Raw genomic sequence first — 26132 nt, forward strand, 5'->3', positions numbered from 1 at the left:
GTTAAATGAGAGTAAAGAATAGGCATGACTTTACAGGCTCCTACTTTTTCTGTTTTAAGCCAGTCTCTTTTCTAATGTTTTAAAGAAATTGAAAGAAAAGAGAACAGTTGCCACTGAGCCCTGCTCTGCAGGGTCAGACCTTCTCAACGCCAGCTCTCCTATGAGAAGTCCCACTTGGAATGGGGGAGAAACTCAAGCCCCGCCACCCTTTCTGGTTCTTGAATAGTCCTAGGGGCACATCTGTTCCCTACATTGCAAAATGGCAGAGTGGAATCCACGTTGTGTGTTCTTTAGGTCACATCTGGTACTTTAAGTATAGTATGTCCGTAAAGTCATGGTGCACTTTTGACCGGTCACAGGAAAGCAACAAAAGACGATAGAAATGTGAAATCTGTACCAAATAAAAGGAAAACCCTCCCAGTTTCTGTAGGATGATGTGGCAGCATGTGCGCGTGCGCAGATGATGACGTAACACTGTGTATACAGTGGAGCAGGCCACAGCCATACCAGTTGAGATGTGGATGGTACAGAGGAAAGTTCAGTGTGTTCTGTGGCTCGCTAAATTCAAATCCGTGACCAAAGTGCAACGTGAATATCGGCACATTTATAACGAAGTGCCACCACATAGGAATAACGTTACTCGGTGGGATAAGCAGTTGAAGGAAACCAGCAGTTTGGTGGAGAAACCCCGTTCTGGTAGGCCATCAGTCAGTGACGAGTCCGTAGAGGCTATATGGGATAGCTACCTAAGGAGCCCTAAAAAAATCTGTGCCTGAGCCCACATCAAACTGCACTGAATAGGTATGAAACTGGGAGAGTTTTCTTTTATTTGGTGCAGATTTCACATTTCTATCGTCTTTTGTTGTTTTCGTGTGACCGGTCAAAAGTGCACCATGACTTTACGGACACACTGTATGTGTAGATCACAATGAGCAGCCAGAGAGCAGAGAAATGGGACATACTTGTTATCAAGTGCCACATAATAAATTACAATAAAACTTAGCAGCTTTAAAACAATGCACGTTTATTATCTCACATTTTCTTTGGGTCAGGAATCCGGGAGTGACTTAGCCATGTCCTGTAGTTCAGAATCTCTCACAGGCTACACTCAAGGTGTGTTGCCCGGGCTATAGTCGTCTCACCGTCCAGCTGAGAAGGATCTGCTGCCAGGCTCATAGCATTGGCAAGATTAGGTTTCTCACTGGCTGTTGGCCGGAAGCCACCCACAGTTCTTTGTCATGTGGGCCTTTCCAACATGGCAGTTTGCTTCATGAAAGTATTTGAGCCCAAATGACAATAGAATGAGTCCGCTAGGAAGCCAGAAGTCACAATCGTTTGAAGCCTGATTACTCAAGGGACATCCCATCACCTTTGCCAGATTCTTTTGGTTAGAGGCAAGTCACTACACTCACCTATGCTCAAGGGAAGGTCATTGCACGGGGACACGAATACCAGGAGGTGGTTATCATTGAGGCTCTCTCAGAATTCTCCCTACTATATGGAGGAAATCCTAGGCCAAATGGGACACTGAGCATTCGTTGTGCTGTTAATAGCAAACTGCTGCAAAGCAGGAAGGGCCTATGTGGGAAGTCAACCAGATGAGAAGAGAGAGGGTGGGTATGAGGAAGAGCAAGTACTTGTACAAGTCAGTGTGAGGGTGGGTGACTTCACAGTAGAAGGGGAGTGAGAGAGGAGTCCTGAAAGCAACTAAAGATGCCAAGAGCAAGACATCCTCTGCTGGGTGAGCATCTACAGAGAGGGTCCCACAGCGCCCAGGCTACAAGTCTCCTGCTGTGCTCTACGTGTCTCTTACTCGTATGCTGGGGGAGAGAGTGATGCGTTTTACCCAGAACCTAACACGGCTCCAAAGGGTCGGATAAAAGGTGTCTGTGATTGCTGCAGAACTCTGCAAATCTGAGCCGGCACACTGCAGCTGCTCCCTCACTGTGGACATGACATTAGCGTCTATCTCTTCCCGAAGATTCGGTCTAATGTGTGCAGAGAAAAGTCCTTCAACCCAGGTTTTAGTCAAATTAAACAATTCTTCCCCTCTGAATACCAAGGCATAAATTCAGCCCTGTGACTCTGGTTTCACACATTAATTACAAGGCCACATCATGTCATCCATGCTGATTAGCTGTAGATTTTGAGAAAGAGGTTTTAGTGAAGATTTCATTTCTTGGGATTAATTTCCTCTTGTGTAATATCTCTCCCCCTTTGATTCATTTTGTCAGGAGTAACCTTGTTTGTGGCCCTTTATGATTATGAAGCACGGACGGAAGATGACCTGAGTTTTCACAAGGGAGAGAAGTTTCAAATATTGAACAGCTCGTAAGTTTGGAGAGGGAGGGGGAAGCGCGCATGCCTTTCAGATTGGGGAAATATTCTTGTTGCCAGTCTGAGCCTTTTCAGACATCTGAAATGCTGAAAGAACCTTTGTTCATTTCATTAATTCATACCAATTTAATTTGAGAAACAAAGAGTCATGAACCAGTGTGGTGGTTTACTACACTTTCTGTGCAAGGAGCTCTTCGGAAGGCACCCTAGTAGCCGAGTCAATGATTTTGGTGTAAAGGTTGTAAAAGCACCGGCATCCTTCTCTGCATAGCTGTGTTTTCAGGTGATTGGCACAAAGTCTGGTGATCCCCACTGCCCTCTCTCTGGAGGTTTTCTTCACATATCAGATGTTGCTCTTGCTAAGCCCTCACTTAAGGCTGGCAAACGTTCCTTCTGTTTTCAAAACTGCTAAACATTCCAGTTTAGTGAAGCCTGTGGAGGCGTTACCCTATAATGAAAACTTGCAAATGACTGAAATCTTTGTGAGATGGAAGGAGAAATGGTTTTGCCCACTCATGAGTAACTACAATGTGTGCGTTTTAAATACAGCAGGGAGAACAACAGTTAAACAGGCAATGGGGAAATTTCAAGGGTGAGAATCACTCTCTCTTCAAATGCTACACTTGATGCCTACATTAGGAAGAGTAAATACGGGTCACATTTCCCTGTAGTTTTTAAATGCCACTCAGAGGCTGAGGCCCCACCTAGGAAATTCTCGTCTGCCTCCAGGTCTGGCTGCTCTGTCCTCTGCTCCCTGAGCAAACTACATTTCACGATGGCGGAAGGACCTGAAGCCTGACCCTTCCGCTTTCCAGAGAGCATGAGTGAAGGCAGGGTAAAGGCGGCCCTGCCCACTCCAGCAGGTCCCAGGAAGGAAGTGTGGTCATTGTAACAGGGAGCTGCCTCCGGCCCTGAAAACCGCTTCCTTGGAAAGCCCACCCCTCCCCTGGGATGCTGCCACCTCTCAGAACCAAACATTAGATTGTGCTGCCTTTCAACAGCCAGAACAGAATTCCTCCCGTGCGAGCCCAGTGACTCTTCTGGACTTGAAGACATGTCTGTGTAGAAACCAGCCTGTAGTCAGGAGCCAGCAGGAGGCAGGGATTCTGGGTTTGTTTGATTTTTATTTTTTTAAAGACTTTATTCATTTTAGAGAGAAGAGAAAGAAAGAGAGGGAGGGAGAGAGAAAGGGGAGGAGGAGGAGCAGGAAGCATCAATTCCCATATGTGCCTTGACCAGGCAAGCCCAGGCTTTGAACCAGCGACCTCAGAGTTCTAGGTCGACACAGGTCAGGCGATTCTGGGGTTTTCTAATTATTATTGTCATCATTAAGAGAGATGTGGGTACGGTTTTTGTTTTGTTTTGTTTTGTTTTACTTTGTATTTGAATACATGCAGAAAAGTGCACATATCAAAACTGTGCATGGTGGCAGGTGCACAGCAATAAATTGTGCTAAATACCACTTAACTCTACACTTGAAAATGGTTAAAATAAGTTTTATGTTATGCATAATTTACCACAATTTTTTTAAAAATGTACAGTTTGCTGAATTTTCACAGACTGAACATGCCTTTGCAACCCCCAGCCAGATCAAAAAGAACATTACCTTCCCCCCCCCAGGGGGCCTCCTCCTGCATTCACAGGAAATTACTTTACTTAGATGTGTAGTACATTTTATTTATGCATTCCTCAGTTGATAGGCATTTGAGTTGCTGCTACAAACAGTCATGTACAAGTTGTGTAGACATGTCTTCGGTTGTCTTAGGATGAAAGTGGGTTCAGTGGATTGCTACTTGCTTTCCCCTGCTTTGTTGAAGTTAATGGCTCCTCTTCAGCACTTCTGAGTGCAGAGTGCTCAGCAGTTGACCTGCTCATCTCTTCAGGTCCACTTAGACAAGACCCAGAGACTTACCTGGAGTGCTCCAGGGCACCATGCTCTCTCTCTCACAAAACCCTACTAGATCAGTTCTCTTCACATTGCCGGGCATCTTCCTCTGATTCTCTGCCTTCATGGGGTCACTGATGTCCTTAACTATTTTCTCCTCTGCATTTCAAATTCTCCACACGAGAGTCTGGATCCTTTTTTTTTTTTTTTTGTATTTTTCTGAAGTGAGAAGCGGGGAGGCAGAGAGACAGACTCCCTCATGTTCCCCACTGGGATCCACCCAGCATGCCTACTAGGGGGCGATGCTCTGCCCATCTGGGGTGTTGCTCCATTGCAACCGGAGCCATTCTAGCACCTGAGGTGGAGGCCATGAAGCCATCTTCAGCACCCAGGCCAACTTTGCTCCAATGGAGCCTTGGCTGTAGGAAGGGAAGTAAGAGAGAAAGAGGAGAGGGGGAAGGATAGAGAAACAGATGGGCACTTCTGTGTGCCCGGGCTGGGAATCGAACCTGAGACTTCCACACGCCCAGCCAAAGCTATACTCCTGAGCTAGCTGGCCAGGGCTGGATCCTATTTTAGATCCAGTGGGTATACAACAGGGGGTAACTGCTTCAAAATTTCTTGTTTTGCTTTTTAATTTTTATGACACAGTCAAGGATCTTTACAGGATACTGCTTATATTTTATGGCTGAATCTACCAGAATTTCATCAAACTGATCTTCAAGTTTTTTGATATCAGAACCCATAAAACCATTATCTGGAGCTTGCATGCGCGCCCATTGATGCTGACGTTCTCTCGCACAGCCAATTCAGAAGTCCGCCGGGCACCTCATGGGGCACGCTCCCCAGTCTCCTCAGGGGACGCGCCCCGAGCACTGTGCAGAGTGGCTCACAGCTCGGCCAGCTCATCACAGCTGCTTCAAGGTGCCGTGCACACAAAGTCCTCCCGGGATGCGCTGGGACCAAGGTCCGCTCTTCTGTCCCCGCCACTCTCTCCACATCCCGTGGAGGCAAAAGGCCCCAGGAATTTTCTTAAAAATATAAACAGCTGCCATTTAGTAAAAAAGCTCCTTATGGGCCAGCCATGTGCTAAGCTGCAAATGATTCCTTTCTTCCCATAGCAATTGTCTGAGGCACATCCCACGGTTATCATGTGACAGAGGAGGAGCCAGAGGCTCGAGCTCAGGAGCCGCCCAGGGGCATGGAGGAGCTGGCAGGTGGCAGAGCCAAGGCTGGCTGCAGGGAAGCATCCTGAGTGTAGTGTCAGGCTCGGTCACGGGAAGGCCCAGAGGTTCCCGTCTGAGGGGCTGAAGGGGAAACGTTGGCTGGGAGGTGGGGGAGGTGGAAATTTGGCTTTGATCTCTTCCGATTTCTGATACCTTATTGTTAGTTTGATTCTCAGATGAATGCTGCTTGTTCGAGTCTGTTGACTTTGAATTCTGAAACACACTCCACTTTCCTTCCCCATTTCATGTAATATTCCCTCAGTGCCAAGGTTAGAGCTTTTAACCAGCTCCTGAAAGGTAAGAACTCAGGAGTGGTGGGACGGACCATACACAGCTCTGCTTCTGTAGGTTTTCTCCACACTTAGCAGAAAATATTGCAAAAGTGTTTTTCCCTTTAATGTTTTTCCTTTTGCCAGTGGAGTCCCTCATCCTACGTGCCGTATAAATGCCCTTTATCAAGGTTATTGGGGTGGGGGAGATAAGGTTTTTGTGACTAATACAATATCCTGAAGTCAAGGGTAATAACAGGGAAAACAGAATCATGAAGGAAAAACAAAGCAGTGATACAGAACCAGATGGCATGCGGCTCCTTCCCCTCCCCCAGCCTCTCCCTGCCCTGCTCTCATCAGCTTCAATAGGGAGGGATGGGGTTCAGTCTCCCTGGGGCAGCTGCCTCACCTCCCAGGGCCGCCTCCCACTCCTTTCCCTGACCAGAGGCGAGGATGGAAGGCCACGGGGCTGGCTTCTGTGTTTGAAAGTGCAGCATGAATCATGTGGTATGTGAGTGTGCATGTGCCCGGAGCCGCTGGCACTGCCACCCAGCTCAGGTGGGGCTCCTTCACTGTTGTGAGCAATGGTGGATTCAAATAATTTAGCAACCAGTTCTCTGCCCTAATGACCATTACAAGTATAATAAAAGATATACCAAAAGGTAGTTTATTATTTCATGTAGTTAATACTTAAGTAAGGACAACAAAAGAAGTACACAAAACTAGGTTATAAGAAAAAGTTTTAAAATAGTAATGGAAAAGTATTAAATAATACCTGACAAAAAAAACTTATTTAAGATATTTCCATATTGCTTCTTGATTGGTATCTTCGCTTGCAATTTTCTTCACTTTTATCTGAGCATCATTGGCTGTGTGATTTATCCTTAACCATCTTTTCACTGTAGGAGTAGAATCCCTTTCCTTTAGAGGTAGGCCGATTAGACTAATAGTCATTGTGTTTGATATATTAGAAACAGGCGACTTCTCTTCTCTGAACATATTATGTTCATCTTTGAAAAACCCCACCTTAGAGAGACCCCTGATTACAAGTGCCATTTTAACAACTGGTTCACCAACAAAAAAAAAATTAGGTATCAGTACTGCCAAACAGGAACAAATGGGCTGAATCCCACTACTGGTTGTAAGTATTCAATGTAGTATATTTGGACATTATTAAACTTGAGCCCATTTTGCAAAATACTGACATTCATCTGTTTCAAACCCTTTTTTCCCATTATATGACAAGCGATTTACCACCTAGAAACACAGCAAGTCTTCACAATACAATGAACAGAATGCAGTAGTGGTCATTGCTAGGGTAGTAACTCCTTTCAATTTCTTTTCATCATGGTAAGAAGAAATCCTGGTTGAGAGCCTCATCTGAACATCTGATAAAATTGTTATGGCACCCTGACCATTTGGCTCAGTGGTAGAGCATCAGCCCAGTGTGTGGAAGTCCCAGGTTCTATTCCAGGTCCTGGCACATAGGATAAGCGACCACCTGCTTCTCCACCCCTCCCCCTTCTCTCTCTCTCTCTCTCTTTCTTACTCTCTCTCTCTCCCCCTCCTGCAGTCATGGCTCAAATGAGCAAGTTGGCCGCAGGCACTGAGGATGGCTCCATGGCCTCACCTCTGGCGCTAGAGCGGCACCTCTGTTGCCAAGCAGCAGAGCAGCAGCTCCAGGTTGGGATTGCCAGGTGGATCCCAGTCGGGGCACATGAGGAGGAGTCTGTCTCTCTGCCTTCCCACCTCTCACTTGATTAAAAATAATGTATAGATATGCTCTCTGAAAGTAAGATGGGCAGTGTCAATTTAGAAAGAATCCAGGATTTATATTAAAACTGCCCCCCAGCTGGACAGATCAGGACTGACTCTTGTTTGCAGTTGCCACTTCCTGGCTGCATGAGCACTCCCAGCTCCTGGGCCACAAGCCCTGTGAGCAATTTCAGGGACTGGGACTAGGCTCTTTTAATAAGTCTTTAAATTATAAGAACAGGGGAAGCTGCTATGAAAACTTAAAAGCTGTTCGGAGCCAGGGTTTAAATCATATATTTGAATCAGAGCAAGATAACAGTTAAAGAAAATCTCACCAACTCTTAAATTAATGAAATATCTGAACTGTAAGAACAGTTTAGAGACATGTGTCTTTAATAATGCTGGTTACTCACAATAACACAAGTAAAGAAAAGGTAGCATAGTAGAAATTCTATTTTCCATAAATCAAGATGAATGATTTGTAAAGAGTATTATTAATTTGTAGAAGAATTAGGCTTCTGGTATATTGAAAAAAGATTATTTATTTGCTCAAAAGAGTTTTGGGGTATGTTTTGAGTGAGTACCGGCCTCTCTGGACACAACATAAGAAGTTTACTACCTAATACATAGTGTCCTTATCATCTCACATTGCCTTTGATGAATAAATGGACCCTAGAAAAAGAGAAAAGGACTTGATCTTTCTCGTGAGTAACTGAAACCCTTAGGAGGATGAATGGAGTCAAGAGAAAATCAGGAATTCCTGATACATGACTTTAGAATGAGCTGTTAGTTGGATTCTAATTTGTGCTAAACTCTTTAGGTACTCAGATAAAAATGAGATAATTAAGGCTGGATTTGAAATGGAAATGACTTATTACCAGATCACCGGAATGAGGCCGGGCTTTTCCCAGCTGGCTGCAAAATGTATTGGCTTCCGCAACTGACAGTACCATGTACCCCAAAACTGATACTGTTCTTTTTAGTTTTCTTAATTTAAATCAACTACAGCTAACTTGATGAAGGTTATCTTGCACTAAAAAATAAGCCTGTGCTGCAAGCTCTTGATTTTTCCCCTCACTATTTTGGAGCATTGCCCAGGTGGGTGTGGGGTGTTGGGGGAGAGAAGACAGGGAGAAGATACGTATTGCGTTTTTTATGATGAAATGTCTCCATCTAGTGGAATTTCAGAGCAGTAAACATCACCGTATTAAAGAGAATGTCTCCAAAGGCATTTCCTTAAATACATGCAATGTTTAAAAGAAAAAAATTAACTTTCACGTGTGTTCTTGGGTGTTATCCTTACAACCGCATGCACTTCTTTTGGAGGACATAGAAATGAAACCAATACAAACTGTGAAAATGCTGACATTTTTAGTCTTATGAGTTGAACCTGAAAGGCAGCGGATACAGCAGGGAAGCAGCACAGGGTAGATTCCAAACAACTGATGACGGTCTCGCTCTTCAGCTGTGTGGTGGGGTCACAGGTGTTCATATATACATCTATTCTTGTATGTATAAATTATTGTATAATAAAAATCTGGACATGAACTAAAGTTAAGATTATTAATAAGGGGCTTTCTGGGTATGAGAACAATTATTTCCTTTTTTTTTTATTGATTTTTTTTTCTGCTTACATTTGTTTAATAGGGTGAAAAGGCAAGACTGGAAAACTAATTATAACATAAGTTTTTAGAAACCTTTGCCAGCACACTGTTTTTCTGTGGGCTATTCTGTGTTACTTGTGCCACCAGACTCTTCCCATGACTGCACCTGTGGTGCGTGTGGGCTTGTCACCACTTGTCCATGGCTGTGTTAAGTCTCACCTAGAGTTGTTCTCATTGGCCATCTTGCTCAGATTCAGTCTTTAGAGAATGGATCTCTCGAATAAGACTTGTATTGAATGTGGAGGCTGGTTATTCTCTACCTAATTAAATCAGTCCAGGGAAGATATTGACCAGGGCCAAGCACATTTTCTTCCTGGCTGAGGACTTTAACATGGAGCCCAGCCAAAAACTGATATTAAGAACAGCCTGGGTTTCTCTTACGGACTCCAAGGACAAAACCAGGAAAGAGAGAAGGCACTGGGTCTCTGGTGATCGGGCGGGTAGGTGTTTCAGCACTGGTCTCGATTTGCACAGGTGTAATTGTGTCCTTCCCTGCCTCTCACACTCCTGACTGCAGGCTGAGGCAGGGCTCTGAGGACAATGTGGGTGTTGGAGCTGCAGCCCCACCTACACATACTAACCGTTGTTGATAGAGATACTCACTCCATCCCTGCTCTCCACCACGTGCAGCCATGTGAGTCTGAGCTCATGCACTCTACCCATTCAGTTTACTCATCTGCTTTAAGCTGAGAGTGACGTGATAAGCCCCCTTTCGTGTCCTTGGGCCCACAGCTCCAAGAGCTCCACAGACTGAGACCAGCTGTCGATACATACAAAGTGGTGTGACTAGGAATCTCACCCCTTGTCAAAGACCACCTCCCCTACACATGTACACACACAGCTACACCCACCCCCCGCTGCCCCCACCAGACTCAGTCATTGCTTTAAGTAGACAATGAAATAACCTCAGGTTGGGCATGTCTGAGCAAAGCTCATATACCCTATTGTATCTTTATTATTCTACCTATTTTCTTCAGGGCAAGCAAGGCAAGTATTCAGAATACGTTTTCATCCCTTACTGGGCCTTCTCTCAGATAATCTGCAGCTATAATGTTTTTCTTTTTCTGATGAATCTTTTGAAGGGTGGCAAATAACACTGAAAGCTAGCAGCTTGCATCTCTAGCAGTACCAAAGGGTGCTAGTTGCCTTGGGGTGGGGGCTGCAATAGAAACTGTTGGGTAAATTAGCACTAATCATGTGTGCTTTCTTTCTCTCCAACTTTATTGAGATGTAATTGACAAAATATTGTGTAAGTTTAAGGTGTACAGTGTGATGGGTTAATACATATATATTGTGAACCATTTACCATAACAAGCTTTGTAAACACCTTCTTCACCTCACATAATTAACATTTTGTTGTTACAGTGTTTTTCTTAAATAGCCGGGGGCCAGCCGGAAGGTTCCCTTCCCCTCTATCCATGTTGGGGACACTTACCAAGCAAAATGTACCCCCTACTCAGAGAGCCCTCTCCTGGCTAGTGTTCTACATTCTTAATTCACAGATAAGGCAAGAGACCAGGCAGTGCTGAATCCACCTCACAGTGGACCCTCCATCCCTCACAGAGGGCTATGTTGGAATTTGGGGAAATCAGGTGGTAGAATGACCTGGAGATAGTAATACACTCTTACAGCATTGAGTCTATAACTGCAAAACATTGAAATGGCTACTGTATTCACTTCTTTTTCTCTTTTTTTCTCTGCAGGGAAGGAGATTGGTGGGAAGCCCGCTCCTTGACAACCGGAGAGACGGGGTACATTCCCAGCAATTACGTGGCTCCGGTTGACTCCATCCAGGCAGAAGAGTACGTGTTGTGTTTTGTCGTTCACTTAACTACTTGCTTTTAAAAGTTAGTTGGCACAATAAAATGCCATTAATGTTGTGCAGGAGGGAGAAGAAATTCACTGGAGTGATTAAGAACTGAGAGAGTATGGTAGTGCCGATGTCCCAGGCTTTATGCCATTGAGTTTTGTCACATTTATGACTTACCAGTTTTCTTTAAGCCTGCTCACTTTTTAAAACCTATTTATTTTGAAAGGAAATGTTGTATCAGTAACCCGAATGAAAGCCAAATATTACTTACCATAGATAGAAAGTAACCATAAGAATGTGATGAAATTCCAGCTAGAGCAGGGGTCAGGAAACTATGGTCATTAGCCAGATGTGGCTCTTTTGATGGCTGCATCTGGCTCGCAGACAAATCTTTAATAAAAAAATAATAACATTAAAAATATAAAATATTCTCATGTATTACAATTCATTCATTTCCTACCGCTCATGTTCATGGTTGCGGGTGGCTGGAGCCAGTCACAGCTGTCCTCCAGGACAACACCAAATTTTTATTGGATAATGCATAACATACACGGGTTGTTGTATGGCTCTCATGGAATTACATTTTAAAATATGTGGCATTCGTGGCTCTCTCAGCCAAAAAGGTTCCCGACCCCTGACTAGAGCATGTATTATTGCCTACCCAAGGTCCTAATCCTACAGTCTACTGAAAAAAGACAAAGAGGGAGAGGAAGAAAAACTAGGAGGAAAGGAGGGAGGAAGGGAGGGAAGGAGGGAACTGGCAAATAATTGTTAAAGATCAAATTGAGATTTTTCTCCTCAATCTGACCAGAAATATTAAAGGAGCACTAAAAAGACATACTTTCCATGCCCAGGTAGAGCTGTCTCATACAGAGCTCATCCCGCAACTCAAGAAATTCTGTGATGATGCATTCCGAATGGTCCTTTCCTTGCTTTGGGGCGTCATTGGTTTCTTTGGGGCTACAATGGTGACTGTAAATAGTGGGCCCGAAGATTTCATTGCTAACAGCTGGCCCATAGGCTTGGGGCATTCTAGAAGGAACTACCATTGTTCTATCTCCTGACCTGTGGGGACCCACAGGCAATTCCAAGTGGAGAACTGTCAGGGCTTGTGTGGAGACCCTGATTTCTGAGCTGGGGGAAAGGGAGCTGGCCGTGACCTCCTGAAGGCGGGAGGCGGGACCCTGGCCTCCTCCAGGACCCTGGAGACCTGCCTCGCCTGCTCAGTGGAGGCCATCTTGCCTTAGGAGAAAAGTCAGCCACGGAGCCCAACCTTTGGCTCTGATATTTAATTTTACCCTGGATTTGTTTAAGCTTTAGGGAAGATTAGACTCCACACCTCAGCCAAATCCTCAACTGGCTCACTCTCGTCTTTCATTCCTTTGTATTCCATCTAAGGAGACTGTTTTGTTCCCCACTCTCCAACACTAGTGGTTCTGAGCTGCTTTTCTCTCTTAGTGAGTGTGTTTCATCATCAGTAAATAAAAGAATTTGTGGTGAATGTTTATCTTAGGGCAGCTTGGCAGACGTCTTTATGTTCTTTCGGCATAAAAGGTAACACCCAAATGTAGCCCTTTTTTTTATTATTAACTGGGAATCTACCCACTCTCTATTTAAGTTATATTTATATGGTCAGTTTCTTTTAATATTTTGTTTTTAAAGAATAAAATAGCATTTAAAAATAATGCCTATGGTTTTACAAATGCAATTATCATTATCTTAAACTACTATTGTGTTACTGCAGTCCATTGTTCTAACAGCTCTTTTCACCACTGTTCATGTTTGCACTGCATTTTAATTAATACAGACCCACAAAGTCATTTCTCACAAATAATTGGTGTACTCCTCTTTGTACCATCTAGTGTTGGGTTAGGATGGTTGCACAGTCTGGTGCCTTTAAAAGTCGCTGAGGAGCTAATAGGCGGTGTGTCTTTTCTTACCTTCAGGGAAGCTCTTTCATTCACAAAAGAATTTGACAGTGAACATATAATAGTGATGTTCAAGTATAATGAATTGCAATTTCATTTTAGAAACTGGATTCTTTCACAGTTAAATATTCTAAAAATTGTTCCTTTACGCAAATTCCAGTGGAATCTCCTGAATTCTCCCTTGGGTTTTTGGAACACCTGCTGCTCATTCAGCACCTGGTACTGAACAGTTATCTAACTGCCAGGCCATGGTCCGGGCTAGCGAGTGAGGGGAAGATAAAAGACAGATGACAAAGGTCATGAGGTGGCCTGATGTGATGCCTCCTAAAGTGTCACAGGAGTGTCATCACAGAAAGAATATGAATATGTCCCTGGCACTGAGTCGATTTCAGGGATGTGCTCAATGACTGTGCAGTCACCTGGCCCTGCAGCTGTGCCCGCACACACATGGGGCAGACCCCAACCCAGATGCCTGGCAGATGCCTTTTACTTATTGGCATCCTCACACTTGCTAGACAGAAAGACAAGACAAACAGCATCCAAGGGCAGCATGCATTGCAGTTTAGGGGTAGTCTTGACCATTTTTTTCAGAGTTCTAATAGGTAGGAAGTTACAGAAAATAATCGTCTTTGTTCTCTATCCATTCTGACTGACTTCTTTTTAAACGCTTGATTAATGACCTTGATACACAGTGAGATTATGTATTGTTATTTTGCAGGGATTGTAGTTATGCTCAGAAACCCATATCTGGTAGCTGTGTAGAACGGGTCCCTGTGGCTGCCATTTCACACAAGGGCTTCGCGTTCTCTTTTTGCGCAGGCAGGTGGCAGTTGTAACACAGACCAGTTCTTGTCATCTCTGGAAGGAAGGAAAATAATCCACAATTCAAATCTGTTTGGTTTTTTTTTGGAAAGAGTGAAAGAGATGCGCTAGGGGTAGAATCAGGAATAGATTGAAAGGGAACTAGACGAAGCTAAGAAAAAATAGGGAGAGGCTAAGGACGAACTCGGAGATCAGGAGGATTTGTGGGTAAAAGAGCTTACGTGATTCCATTTTTGTAAATGTTTGTTATAAAATGTTTCCTTTTTTAAAAAAAATCTCATTTATAGGTGGTACTTTGGAAAACTTGGCCGAAAAGATGCTGAGCGACAGCTTTTGTCCTTTGGAAACCCAAGAGGTACCTTCCTTATCCGTGAGAGTGAAACCACCAAAGGTGAGATAATCAGCTGAAGAGGTTTGCCTGTCATTCAGATCTGTGGATCAGTCAGGGATGAAAGGCTTACCTCTCACGGATAAGGGTTTTAAATGCAGACCCCCCCTGCCTTGCGAGGGAGTCCTATTTTCAGCTTTTCCTCCAGGCTCTCGAACTACAGACAGCTCCAAAAAAGACTACAGAGTTCCAAATCAAGACCTGCCTCTTGTAACAGGGGCTGGGCAGCTTCACCCCTCCAGGCTCACAAGATCACAGGATTTTCACAAGCCCTTTAGAATTATGAATTTCTGAAACTCTTAGTTCCTCAGGCAGGAAAACGCAGTTGTTTTTGCATTTCTTTTGTTTTTTTCATAACTGAGGACTGCTCTTCCTCCAACTATTGGCCTTTTGATTATTTAAAATCTCAACAGAGCCCACAAGAGGAGCTGGGCCAAGGAAAAGAGCAGTGACCTTCTAGCCTGACCTACCAGACACTGGTTGTCTCTGCTCCTGTGGAAAACACTGGGGAGTAGCCAGGGGAAGCTCACTTCTAGAATGGGTTTCTTTGGTATGCGCTGTCCCTGCCCCCTGATGCTGCATGGGTAAAGGAGACTGGGGAAGCCATCACAGCCTGGGATATCTGTCTTCTCTTCATCTTGCTGGCGGGGGGCGGGGGGGAGTTGTAAGAAAAAATTCAAGAAGCCTTCATTCTCAAGGGTAAAATCATTTTATTGCTAATTTCTGACATTTTCGGGCAAGAGGTATTTTCTTCCTGTTACTGAATGGAAGTGTGTATAGAGTGTGTGTGTGTGTGTGTGTGTGTGTGTGTGTGTGTTTCCTCCTGATTATTAATCAGAATAGTCAAGTAAACGAGACATAAATAACAAATGAGTACTCAAAATGATTGGAGTTGCTAATACTTTGCATATTTACCAGGTGCCTATTCGCTTTCTATCCGTGACTGGGATGATATGAAAGGAGACCATGTCAAACATTATAAAATTCGCAAACTTGACAATGGCGGATACTATATTACCACCCGGGCCCAGTTTGAAACACTTCAGCAGCTTGTACAACATTACTCAGGTAACCTTCATTCTAACTAGCAACTGACCATTTGGACACTGGAGGGACTGGATGGGAGCAGAGCAGGAAAGGGAAACGCAGGGGGAAGAGGTACAGCACTATATTATATATAAAGTCACCAGTAAAATTCAGCTGACCCTTGACCAACATGGTTTGAACTGCACAGGTCCACTTCTATGTAGATTTTTCAATATATGCAATACTGTAAATGTATTTTCTCTTCCTTATGATTTTCTAAATAACATTTTCTTTTCTCTAACTTACTTTATTACACAATTGCAGTATATAATACACATAACACAAAGTATGCATTAGTCAGCTGTTTATTGTTCAGTAAGGCTTCCAATCAACAGTAGACTATTAGTAGTTAAGCTTTTGGGGAGTCAAAAGTTACACGTGGTTTTTCAACGGCATGGTGGTCAGAGCCCCTAACCTCCATGTTGTTCAAGTTCAACTGTAGTTTTCTTTGCTAGCCCCTCACAGTGGCTAAAGAGGTTCTATTGGTGCTTTTCTACCACAGTTATATATTGCATCAAAAGACTATATCATTGTAGTTTCCCAAGTGGAAAGCAATAGGTTAAACTTTCTTTTTTTTTTTTCTTTCTTTTTTTTTGTGGGGGGGGGGTTGTATTTTTCCGAAGACAGAAACGGGGAGGCAGTCAGACAGACTCCCGCATGCACCCGACCGGGATCCACCCGGCATGCCCACCAGGGGGCGATGCTCTGCCCATCCGGGGCGTTGCTCTGTTGCGAACAGAGCCATTCTAGCACCTGAGGCAGAGGCCACAGAGCCATCCTCAGCGCCTGGGCCAATCTTGCTCCAGTGGAGCCTCAGCTGCGGGAGGGGAAGAGAGAGACAGAGAGGAAGAGAGGGGGAGGGGTGGAGAAGCAGACGGGTGCTTCTCCTGTGTGCCCTGGCCGGGAATCGAACCCAGGACTCCTGCACGCCAGGCCGACGCTCTACCACTGAGCAATAGGTTAAACTTTCTTTTCTTTTTTTTGTTGTTTTTTTTTTGTTTGTTTGGTTGGGGGTTTTTGGGGGGTTTTTTTTGTATTTTTCCAAAGCCAGAAACAGGGAGGCAGTCAGACAGACTCCCACATGCGCCCGACCAGGATCCACCTGGCACGCCCACCAGGGGGCGATGCTGTGCCCATCCGGGGCGTTGCTCTGTTGCGACCAGAGCCACTCTAGCGCCTGAGGCAGAGGCCAAGGAGCCATCCCCAGCGCCCGGGCCATCTTTGCTCCAATGGAGCCTCAGCTGCGGGAGGGGAAGAGAGAGACAGAGAGGAGAGGGGGAGGGGTGGAGAAGCAGATGGGCACTTCTCCTGTGTGCCCTGGCCGGGAATCGAACCTGGGACTCCTGCACGCCAGGCCGACGCTCTACCACTAAGCAATAGGTTAAACTTTAAAAGCTGCCTTTCCATTCTCCCGCAGAATATAATTCAGAAAGCTGGGAGGGAACTTACACGGGGCCTCCTACAGGACAGGTTGTGTTTCTGCTGTCACCTTCCACTCAGCGCTGTCGTAGGAATGACTGCACATGCATTTCCTTCTCAAGACAAGATGACTTTTTCAATCCATTTATTATATTCTTCTGCCCCAACAGTATTTCTTTTTCCTAAGTAGACTTGACTTAGGTGACCCACAGATCAGTTACAGCTACTGTGTTAAACTTTTAAACCGTTAGTCAGTCTCTGTCCTAACACCCAGATGTCACCATTAGTCTATTGTTGCTAGAAATGTATACTTAGATGTTAGGTGTGCGATTTGTACATTTTATTAAAGATTGTGGTCTTGTGTGTAAGTGTCAAAATGGTTGCTTTCTTTCCTAGATTAACAAATATATTCCACTATATAATACATAAACAGGGGTGGATATAGCTATACATGTGCAGATAGAAATCTTTGTTTCATTAAATCCAGTAGTTTTTTGTGTGACCTGTGTATAATTTTATATTTTTCTTCAGGACCATGACATTAACCCAAAATAGTATGACTTAACCCAACTATTGTTGTATGCACATTCATTAAAAAATGTTTGTGTAATTCTTTAGCAACCCCAAAAAAGCAGTCTTTTCAAAATGGCAATAATAAATACCTATATGTTGATCCTAGGCACTAATGAACAAGTGAAAAAATTAGCAGCACTTAGAGTATTTGTTGATTAGAGCATTTGGGGAACTTTGGTTTTATATGGATTCTAATGAAATATTTGGGAGAAATGGGACAGAATATCTCCTTGAGCTTAAATGATGTACCATACATAAAATGTCTGCACGCTGTAAGGGTCTTCAAATGCCAGTATATACTGCATTATAGCCAAACAGCAGGGTCCCTGGGGTCTGGATTCTTTGAAAATATAGTATCAGAAAGGGCCCCTTACTAACATCATAAAGCTGGAAGAAGAGAAAGAAGATGAACAGCAACAGACAGTTTTTTAATCTAAAAAAAAAATTTGTCTCAAGTTAGATTTGTTTTTATATCAGCTTTTTCTCTTCCCTTTGTCTTTCTCACACACAATCAAGTACCTTTGAAATACTGACACATAAATAATTTCCTACCTAAACATCTCAGAACCTAATTCTATCAAAAAGAAAGAAATAAAAAAATAGCTTACAGCTGGTTCCTGAAGAAAAGGCAACATTGCTACATTTGACGTCCCTGGATCAGAGGGACTTGGGGCACGGGAAGGGGGGGCACGGCCAGGCTCTCTGCAGCTTTTGTCACTGATCCTTGTTGTTTGTTACCTGCCTCATGCTTAATTTGCCACTTAGTCCATTTCCCCTGACCACTGCTAGGTTCTAGAAAGCACATTCTTTAAGGGAGCGGGAGGCTGGAGGTACTCCAAAGAGAGAGAGAGGAAAGATAAAACTCCAGATCACTTCACAGTGATAACTATTTCTTTCCTCTCTCTTTTTCTTTCACATCCTCTAGTCCTACCGAGTTTAGTTTTCGTTCTTTCTGCTTTCAAACCAGACTCCTAAATTGTACACTGAAGATTTTTATAAACTTTTTTTAATAACAATATCAAAGAAACAAGAGTACCTGACTAGGAGAATCGAGTCAGTTAAAATGCAGAGAACTCACTGGGGAAACGTGGCCTCTCTCCCCTGCCGCCCTTTCCTCATCCTGACTAGTCTGTGGCAGTCAATGTTATATGGAAGAGTCCTGTACAGGAGTCACAGTCTTCAGTATAATCCCCAAACCCTTGATATTGAGGGGGGGAAGGGCAATCGCATTGACACTCTGTAGTCCAAATGTACCTTTGAAAAATTAGTGGAGGTATTTTCAGGGTTCCGGAAGACGTGTTATTAGCACATTGGTTTGAAAGTGGGGTTTTTTTTTATATATATAGTGAGCATAGAAACCAATGCAGTCTATATCTGTTTATATGAATAGACTATATTATACCTGGGGATATGGAGTAGTCCAGATTTCAAGTGTCCTCTGTTCTACCTTCAATAAACATGTTTCAGTGTGCGGCATCTGATCTTCCAAGGTGTGTGTAGTTCTCTGCCAATGTGGTACTGTTTGGAGTAATGCCGTGTGCTGGCTGGGTCTGTGCAACTGTAAGTGTTGTTGTTTCACGCGTTCTGCTTTTCTCTCCCTCTCTTGCCGCTGTCCCCACTCCGTTAGAGAGAGCCGCAGGTCTGTGCTGCCGCCTAGTAGTTCCCTGTCACAAAGGGATGCCAAGACTTACCGATCTGTCTGTCAAAACCAAAGATGTCTGGGAAATCCCTCGAGAATCCCTGCAGTTGATCAAGAGACTGGGAAATGGGCAGTTTGGGGAAGTATGGATGGGTATGCTAAGACTCAATTACTTTCTTACTAGCTTCCTCATTTGGGAAGTCCCAAACATCAAAGATGGAAGGTGAAAATAAAGACCGTGTAACCAGGAAGAAGGTTTAAATTACTGATAGTGAAGAATAATGATTTTGATTTTGGAATTCTGAAATTTCTAGAAAAATTATATAAGTGGTCAAGATTGGCAAATGGCTCAAATTATACTAATATAAATGTCTCAATTCATAAACCAGTAAATTCTACAAAGAATGTTCCAGCCTCCAGGGAAGGCCTTGCTCTTCACTTCCATTGGCAGATGTTTACCCAGGGTACTCAGTATCGCCCTAAAGGGCAAGTCACCTTCCATCTTTCCTAGTGCATGCATTATTTTGGATTATAAGAACTGTGTTTTCTTTATTAACCCTCTTTCCTGTAGAGAAAGCTGATGGTTTGTGTTTTAACTTAACTGTGATTGCATCGAGTTGTACCCCACAAACTTCTGGATTGGCTAAAGATGCTTGGGAAGTTGCACGTGATTCGTTGTTTCTGGAGAAGAAGCTGGGTCAGGGGTGTTTCGCTGAAGTGTGGCTTGGTAAGGCAGAGGGTACATTTTGTTTTGGCTGCATCTCAAAGCCAATTAAAAGGACAATTTTGAACAAAGCATATTAACAGCCATTGGGAGCACAAAACTTAACCTGGATAGCTGGAATAGCCGTCCAGATTTTCAGAATATGGCAATACCTTCCTGTGCTCTTCTGTCTTGCTCCATGTGGTTAATTGAGGCATGCACAGAACAGGAAACCAGTACAATAGGAATATGGCATTTCTTCTTCCTAAAACATGGGAAGGTAAGACACGATAGATGGGCTACTGTAGGAGGAAACCATGGGTTGTTTTGCTCAATGGGCCTGGGTGTTTTTGCTCAATCTTTACTGGCTGATTAACCGTGGGCAAAGGGTTTATTTAATCTCTATGAGCCTCAGTTTCCTCATCTGTAAAGCTGGAAATGTCCCTACTTCATAGAACTGTTTAGAGAATTACAAGGGACAATGTTTCAAGTCCCTTGCACATAGTAGATACTTGGTAGACACATATAGTTCTCTTAATTTGGTTGTCATGCCATTGATAAGGCCAGCTGCACTGGGCCCACCCCACACTTTTTGTAGCTCCCTGGGCCAATGGCAGCTTTGCTTAGAGACAGTTCCTAGACTTAGGCCCCACTCCAAACATCTGTCAATAAGTGTTAGTGCTTATGGAATCTGCCTGCTTCCCTTCTTAGATTCAATTACAGATCATATAGATAAGTGCCTGTTGTTATGTGTGGCTGTAGTGAAGACTACACTTCACTAAAAGATTTAACAGTTAAAACACTTGGAACACAGCTTGGCAATGAGTAAGTACTACAGAGTTAGAGAGAGACAGAGAGATATAAAGTAGATAAGTAGCCAGATAGATAGATTCTCAGTCATACACATATATGTGTATATGCATAAGCTATTTTAATAACTATTATCATTATTATTGTTTGTCAGAGTCCACATTGTTGTGTCCATCACTCTGGACTTTAACTCAAGTATTATAAAATATGTTTAACATGACCCTCCTCTTCCCCATCTGCCCAATTTATCATTAAAATTATCAGGAATAATTGGACACTATACAAAAATTTATTTACAAACTTTATAATTATCAACTTTAAGTAATTACACATATTATTAAGATTTTGTTTCCTACTGAACATAACACATCATTTGTGGCAGTTCAGGATCAGGATGGTAATACCAATATAAGTAACTGGGTTGTTATTAGAGAAAAAAAATCTCTTTAAAATTTCAGGGTGCCAACACTCAAATATCAAAGGCTACTTATATGTTGTCAAATTTCCCATTTATGTTTAGTAGTCATTTTTTATAAGATATGATAAATTCTTCTTTAAGCCACTTGTTCTTTCATAATTCACATTTTTATAGGTTGTATTTTGTAATTAATGAACCATGTTTTAACAAGATAACAAAAGTTACTTCAATTTACAGAATTTTTAAATTCTAAAATTAATTATATTAAATATAAAATTAACCTGAATTTAATCTGGCCTTTTTCAAATAGAAAATAATATAAATTTAGCAGATTTTTTTGTTTCCCTTATAAATAGTTTTAATTTAAAGTCATAAGCAATAAAAAAAGAAAGACAAAGTCATAGGACTAGTAATAGAATGCACGTGCAACCTACTTTCTTTTTAAATTGAGAGCTAAAAGAGACTCAAAAAATAATCCAGTTCCATTTCTGTATTTTACAGATGAGATAACCAATGATCATAATAAACTAGGCTTTCCTCTGGACCCACTAGATTTTCTTAGCATGTTAAGTTAAAATATTTCTTTTCCCTCTTAGCTGTTGCCTGATTTTTCCAGTCTAGCTAATAGAAGCCATTGCTCTTGTTGTAGCTGACCATCAGTAAACCTGTTTGAAGTATGGGCAAGTAGACTGTGAGCTTCTTGCTAATGCTCATCAGCATAATTACAACCTTACTTATATAGATCAACTCTTCAAGGACTCTGTCAAGTAGCTCAGCCATTACAGACAACTGAAAGTCTAGAGGTAATTTCTAGACACTCTCAGTGTGTTGCCGTATTTTTAAGATGGCATACCCCATAAAACGGAACTTACTCTCATTCCTTCTGTGCTCACTCTACTGCTGAATGGATGGGTATTGGATGACAAGGCTCATTCTAACCCAGGGGTCCCCAAACTTTTTACACAGGGGGCCAGTTCACTGTCCCTCAGACTGTTGGAGGGCCGGACTATAAAAAAAACTATGAACAAATCCCTATGCACACTGCACATATCTTATTTTAAAGTAAAAAAACAAAACGGGAACAAATACAATATTTAAAATAAAGAACAAGTAAATTTAAATCAACAAACTGACCAGTATTTCAGTGGAGACTATGCTCCTCTCACTGACCACCAATGAAAGAGGTGCTCCTTCCGGAAGTGCGGCGGGGGCAGATAAATGGCGTCAGGGGGCCGCATGCAGCCCGCAGGCCATAGTTTGGGGACCCCTGTTCTAACCCCTGGTTATAACCTTTCTTCTAAAGAACTGTCCAGAGCGTTTTGTACAACTTTGTAATCACAAGGCTGAGCCAGAAAAAGGAAAGCAGTATATACCAAAATAAGAAATAAGCTTAATTATAAACCATGATATAGCCATAAGTAAACACATTTTTCCTGGCAAAAATACTTGACAGAGTCCTTTCATTTGACTGTCTTTGTTCAACAAAAACAATATTTTTTAACTTAAAATCTAATTCTATGCAAATAGCTGTTGATTTAAAAACTTTTTTTCCCAACAACAGAGGACCTTTGTTTTGACTTATTGTTGTGGCTGTCTGCAGGTACCTGGAATGGAAACACAAAAGTAGCCATAAAGACTCTTAAACCAGGCACAATGTCCCCTGAGTCTTTCCTTGAGGAAGCGCAGATCATGAAGAAGTTGAAACATGACAAGTTGGTCCAACTCTACGCGGTGGTATCTGAGGAGCCCATCTACATTGTCACCGAGTATATGAATAAAGGTTAGGCAAGACCTCTTCTAGCTTCAACCTCACAGCGACCTACAAGGTTATTTAGGAGAAAGGAACAGGGTTGCCTGCTTGCTCTTTTTGCTTGTTTCTGCATGAGTCAAGCATTCTCACCAGAGCACAAATTGTGTACTCATTAGTGAAAACATTCTTTTAAAGATTTATTGATTTTAGAGAGAGAGAAGGGTGAGAGAACCAGGAAGCATCAACTTGTAGTAGTTGCTTCTCGTATGTGTCCTGTCCAGGCAAGCCCAGGGTTTCAAACCAACAACCTCAGCATTCCAGGGCAACGCTTTATCCACTGCGCCACCACAGGTCAGGCCATGAAAACATTTTAAAACAGACTATGACCTCAAGTTTGCCCCCAGTACCTTTTGTTCCTCTCCATAAGAAAGCATTTATTTTTAATACTGATATACATAGAGCTATGATAGTTTGTTGTTATTTTGAATGCCATAGCTTGTGTTAAATTTCCTTTTTGCAGGGCTGAACAATTAATGTCAGACACTGGTCTCTGCGCTAAATTTAACGTCCATGTTTTAACATCTTAATTTTTTTTCAGCTCTCAAACATCAGATGAAGAAAGATGTGCTTTTAAACAGCACATTTTATTTTCATTCTCTCTCTGTGTGTGGCTCTGTCTCTGTCTTCTAATCAAAGCAGTATTGTTGGGAATAAGGCCAGAGATCACTTTGTTTTGGAAAAAATAGATGAACCAAACAAGAAACATCCTTAAAAGGCAATGCATTGTCCACCAGAGGATGCCAGTATAATTTTTCCTTTCTGTGTACTTTTAAGATATATTTGGAGTTTTTCTTGGCAGATTGTCCTTTGTATCCAGGGTTATTTGGTAAATAACTTTGTGATTAAAGCAGGAAAAGTCACCTTGACCATTACGAGCCCCTGGCCTCTGCACGGTTGTTTGAGCCCCGCTGTTAGTGCTGCGCCCCTCAGGCTGTGTGGTCACAGTGGCACTGAGGCCCCAGCGGTTTTCACACAGGGGTCTTAGAGGCCATGATCTAGTAGGGAGCCACTTGCCTCACCCTGTAAGCCTCAGATACTCTTTCCTTGTCTTCAGATATTTTTTTCTTGATTTGAAAGCTGTAAATAAGCTAAGCCAGTGATTCCCAAACTTTATTATCTGTCACAATCACCTAGACAGCTTCTTAAAATCCAGGTTTCTGAGCCCAACCCCCAGAGTTTCTGATTCGATAGGTCCAGGAGGGACCTGGGAGCTGGCATTTCTAACGGGTTCCCTGAGGGATGTTGTTCCTGCTTGTCCCAGGGCCGCATCTTGGGGACCATCGGCCGGGTGCTGTTTCACCACATTGCTCCTTCTTGCGGGGCCGACTGAGGCATGAGGCTGAAGTTTCTCGTGTTCTTTGTGACAAAAAGGGAACTGAGTCCCATTTTTTTCTACTTTTATCAATTTTTGTTGTTCTTGAAAATGGTATCACCATTTTTTATTCTTAAACGGTAAAACTATTGCCCTTCACTGCATAGTTTTTATTCTGTTTTTGGTATAAATTTTTCTTTTGCATTGATGGCATTGTTACCTCATTACTTCTAATAAGAAGATTGGAAATTTTTACCTTTCAAAGTAAATTGAAATGGTTTTATGTTTTGTTCATAGGAAGTTTACTTGATTTCTTAAAAGATGGAGAAGGAAGAGCTCTGAAATTACCAAACCTTGTGGACATGGCAGCACAGGTAGGCCCCATGGTACCTGGACCCCTGCCTTAGAAATCAGACATGTGAATGAATAGAGCCAAGGTGTAACGTGTTCCCTTCCCTCGGCTCCCTCAGGTCGCTGCAGGAATGGCTTACATCGAGCGCATGAATTATATCCACAGAGACCTGCGATCAGCAAATATTCTAGTGGGGAATGGACTAATATGCAAGATTGCCGACTTTGGATTGGCCAGATTGATCGAAGACAATGAGTACACAGCCAGACAAGGTAGGCATTTGAATGACAATGGCTTGTGATCGTATCCTTGAAAAGTCACTTACTGCACAGCCTTTGCTCCCTCCTTCCCTTTTCTTCCTTCAGAAAATATTTGAAATGTCATTGTTCAGGTGGGTTTTCTCCTTGATCTGGGAGAAATTTAACAATTCGGCAGGCGGGCAACTATAGGGGTTTCAATAGATGGAGGAGATGTTCCTTTAAGATGAGCGAGTGTTCACTGAATGGTCCTCCTGGTTCGTGCCACACTCCTCACAGTGTCTAGGCTTGGGACAGCTTGCTTTTGGGGGAAGGTTGTGGAAGACCAATAGATCAGGCAAGAAATAGCTTGTCATTCCATCACAGTCTAGAAAAAACAGAAGGCATGCTCATTGGACAGTTTAATAAAGGAGTTTTTTACAAAGGCATGGGCAGGGCTTAGGAAAACCAGCAAGGCATGATGGGTGTTCCAGAGCTAGTAACAGCAGTGGACCCGAGGCCTGAAGGCAAGGGGGGTGGCGGGTAGCAGGCACCAGAACTAAGGACACAGCTGTGCTGAGAGTCCACCTTTCATTAGAGAGAGGCTGCAGGGGTGGATCTGGAGGAGTCCTACCCCAGCTCACTCGTCAGCTGCCTCCAGATCTCGTGCCAAACCCAACTAGACGCCAGAGGTCAAAGGAGCCCATTGATGAGTTCAGATGGGCCCAGAGCAGGGAGAACAGTAAAAAGGAATTTAGAGGGAGCATAGAAGATAGCACAGTCACTTGAACATCACCTCCTTTAATCATCTCCTTCCATTCCACCCCCTCCAAAGATTTGTAGAATTAGCCTCTAGAAAAAAAAAAAATAGATCCCAACTAGCAGCCAGTCCAGCTGGGCAGTTTTCCGGTGCTTTTAGAGCACCTGACACCAGGAAGGGAATGCCTGGGGTTATTTTCTGTCCTCCTAGATCTTCACCTAGTGGTCAGCAGGTAGATGTGTGGAGGTAAAGGTGCTGTTGGCAGTTAAACATAGGCTCCTCCTGTAGAACAGTGCTTGTATCTGAAGGAGGAGGTAACCTTCATTATTGTTTTTAACCGAAGCCTGGTTATTCTAGCAAGGCTGAGCGGTGACTAGAATATATTACAGGGCAGTGCTTTCTACTGGATTTCATAAAGGCCACCTCTGAAATTTATATTCTTATTTCTTTTTTTAATTCTTTCATTTCATGCCAATTCTTCCCTGCTTTCATCATTCTCAGCAGTCTCGTGATGAGGAAAAATGTTAAACTGTAAACGAGGCTTGTACAGATACTGTCCAAATGCAGAATTACATGTCGGTCAGACAGCTTGCCTGTTTGAATTTCCCCAACACGTGGCAGTTCTTGTCCTGGAGCCAAATGCCCACACAACAAGCATGCCACACATTTTACACACACACACACACACGCACGCACGCACGCACGCACCCCAGTGCGGGCCTAATGGCACGCCATATCACTAATCAAAGGCACACGGGCAGCTTTGATTGAGCCCTGGCAATCCAGAGAAAAATGTGGACGTGATTTTGAGTCCAGGTGGGCGGAGAGGGTCTGAAGTGGCTCTGGGTCTGAAACCTGGCCCTGAATGAAAGGGTTTGCCCCGAGGCACACCTACCTGTCAGATCTCAACCGCAGACCTGGATGGAGGGG

The 26132-nt window shown here is 43.2% G+C and overlaps 1 protein-coding gene and 1 pseudogene across 3 annotated transcripts in view; one reads left to right on the forward strand and one right to left on the reverse strand.

The window, feature by feature from the left end:
- FYN (FYN proto-oncogene, Src family tyrosine kinase) overlaps positions 1-26132 on the forward strand; it is a 230844-nt gene that overhangs the window by 170237 nt on the left and 34475 nt on the right. For 2 of the 3 annotated variants that reach the window (XM_066373451.1, XM_066373452.1), the window contains 8 exons: positions 2235-2331; positions 10840-10938; positions 13984-14087; positions 15003-15152; positions 18790-18954; positions 22333-22512; positions 24152-24228; positions 24325-24478. In XM_066373451.1, coding sequence (XP_066229548.1) covers positions 2235-2331; positions 10840-10938; positions 13984-14087; positions 15003-15152; positions 18790-18954; positions 22333-22512; positions 24152-24228; positions 24325-24478 — 1026 coding nt within the window. Of the gene's footprint in view, positions 1-2234; positions 2332-10839; positions 10939-13983; positions 14088-15002; positions 15153-18789; positions 18955-19372; positions 19529-22332; positions 22513-24151; positions 24229-24324; positions 24479-26132 lie in introns of all 3 variants that reach the window. The other variant, XM_066373453.1, reaches the window with a different exon arrangement.
- Positions 4366-6214, reverse strand: LOC136397084 (kinetochore-associated protein NSL1 homolog pseudogene; annotated as a pseudogene).

The sequence above is a fragment of the Saccopteryx leptura genome, chromosome 3 (assembly GCF_036850995.1).
Source record: "Saccopteryx leptura isolate mSacLep1 chromosome 3, mSacLep1_pri_phased_curated, whole genome shotgun sequence".
In the NCBI taxonomy this organism is placed as follows: Eukaryota; Metazoa; Chordata; class Mammalia; order Chiroptera; family Emballonuridae; genus Saccopteryx; species Saccopteryx leptura.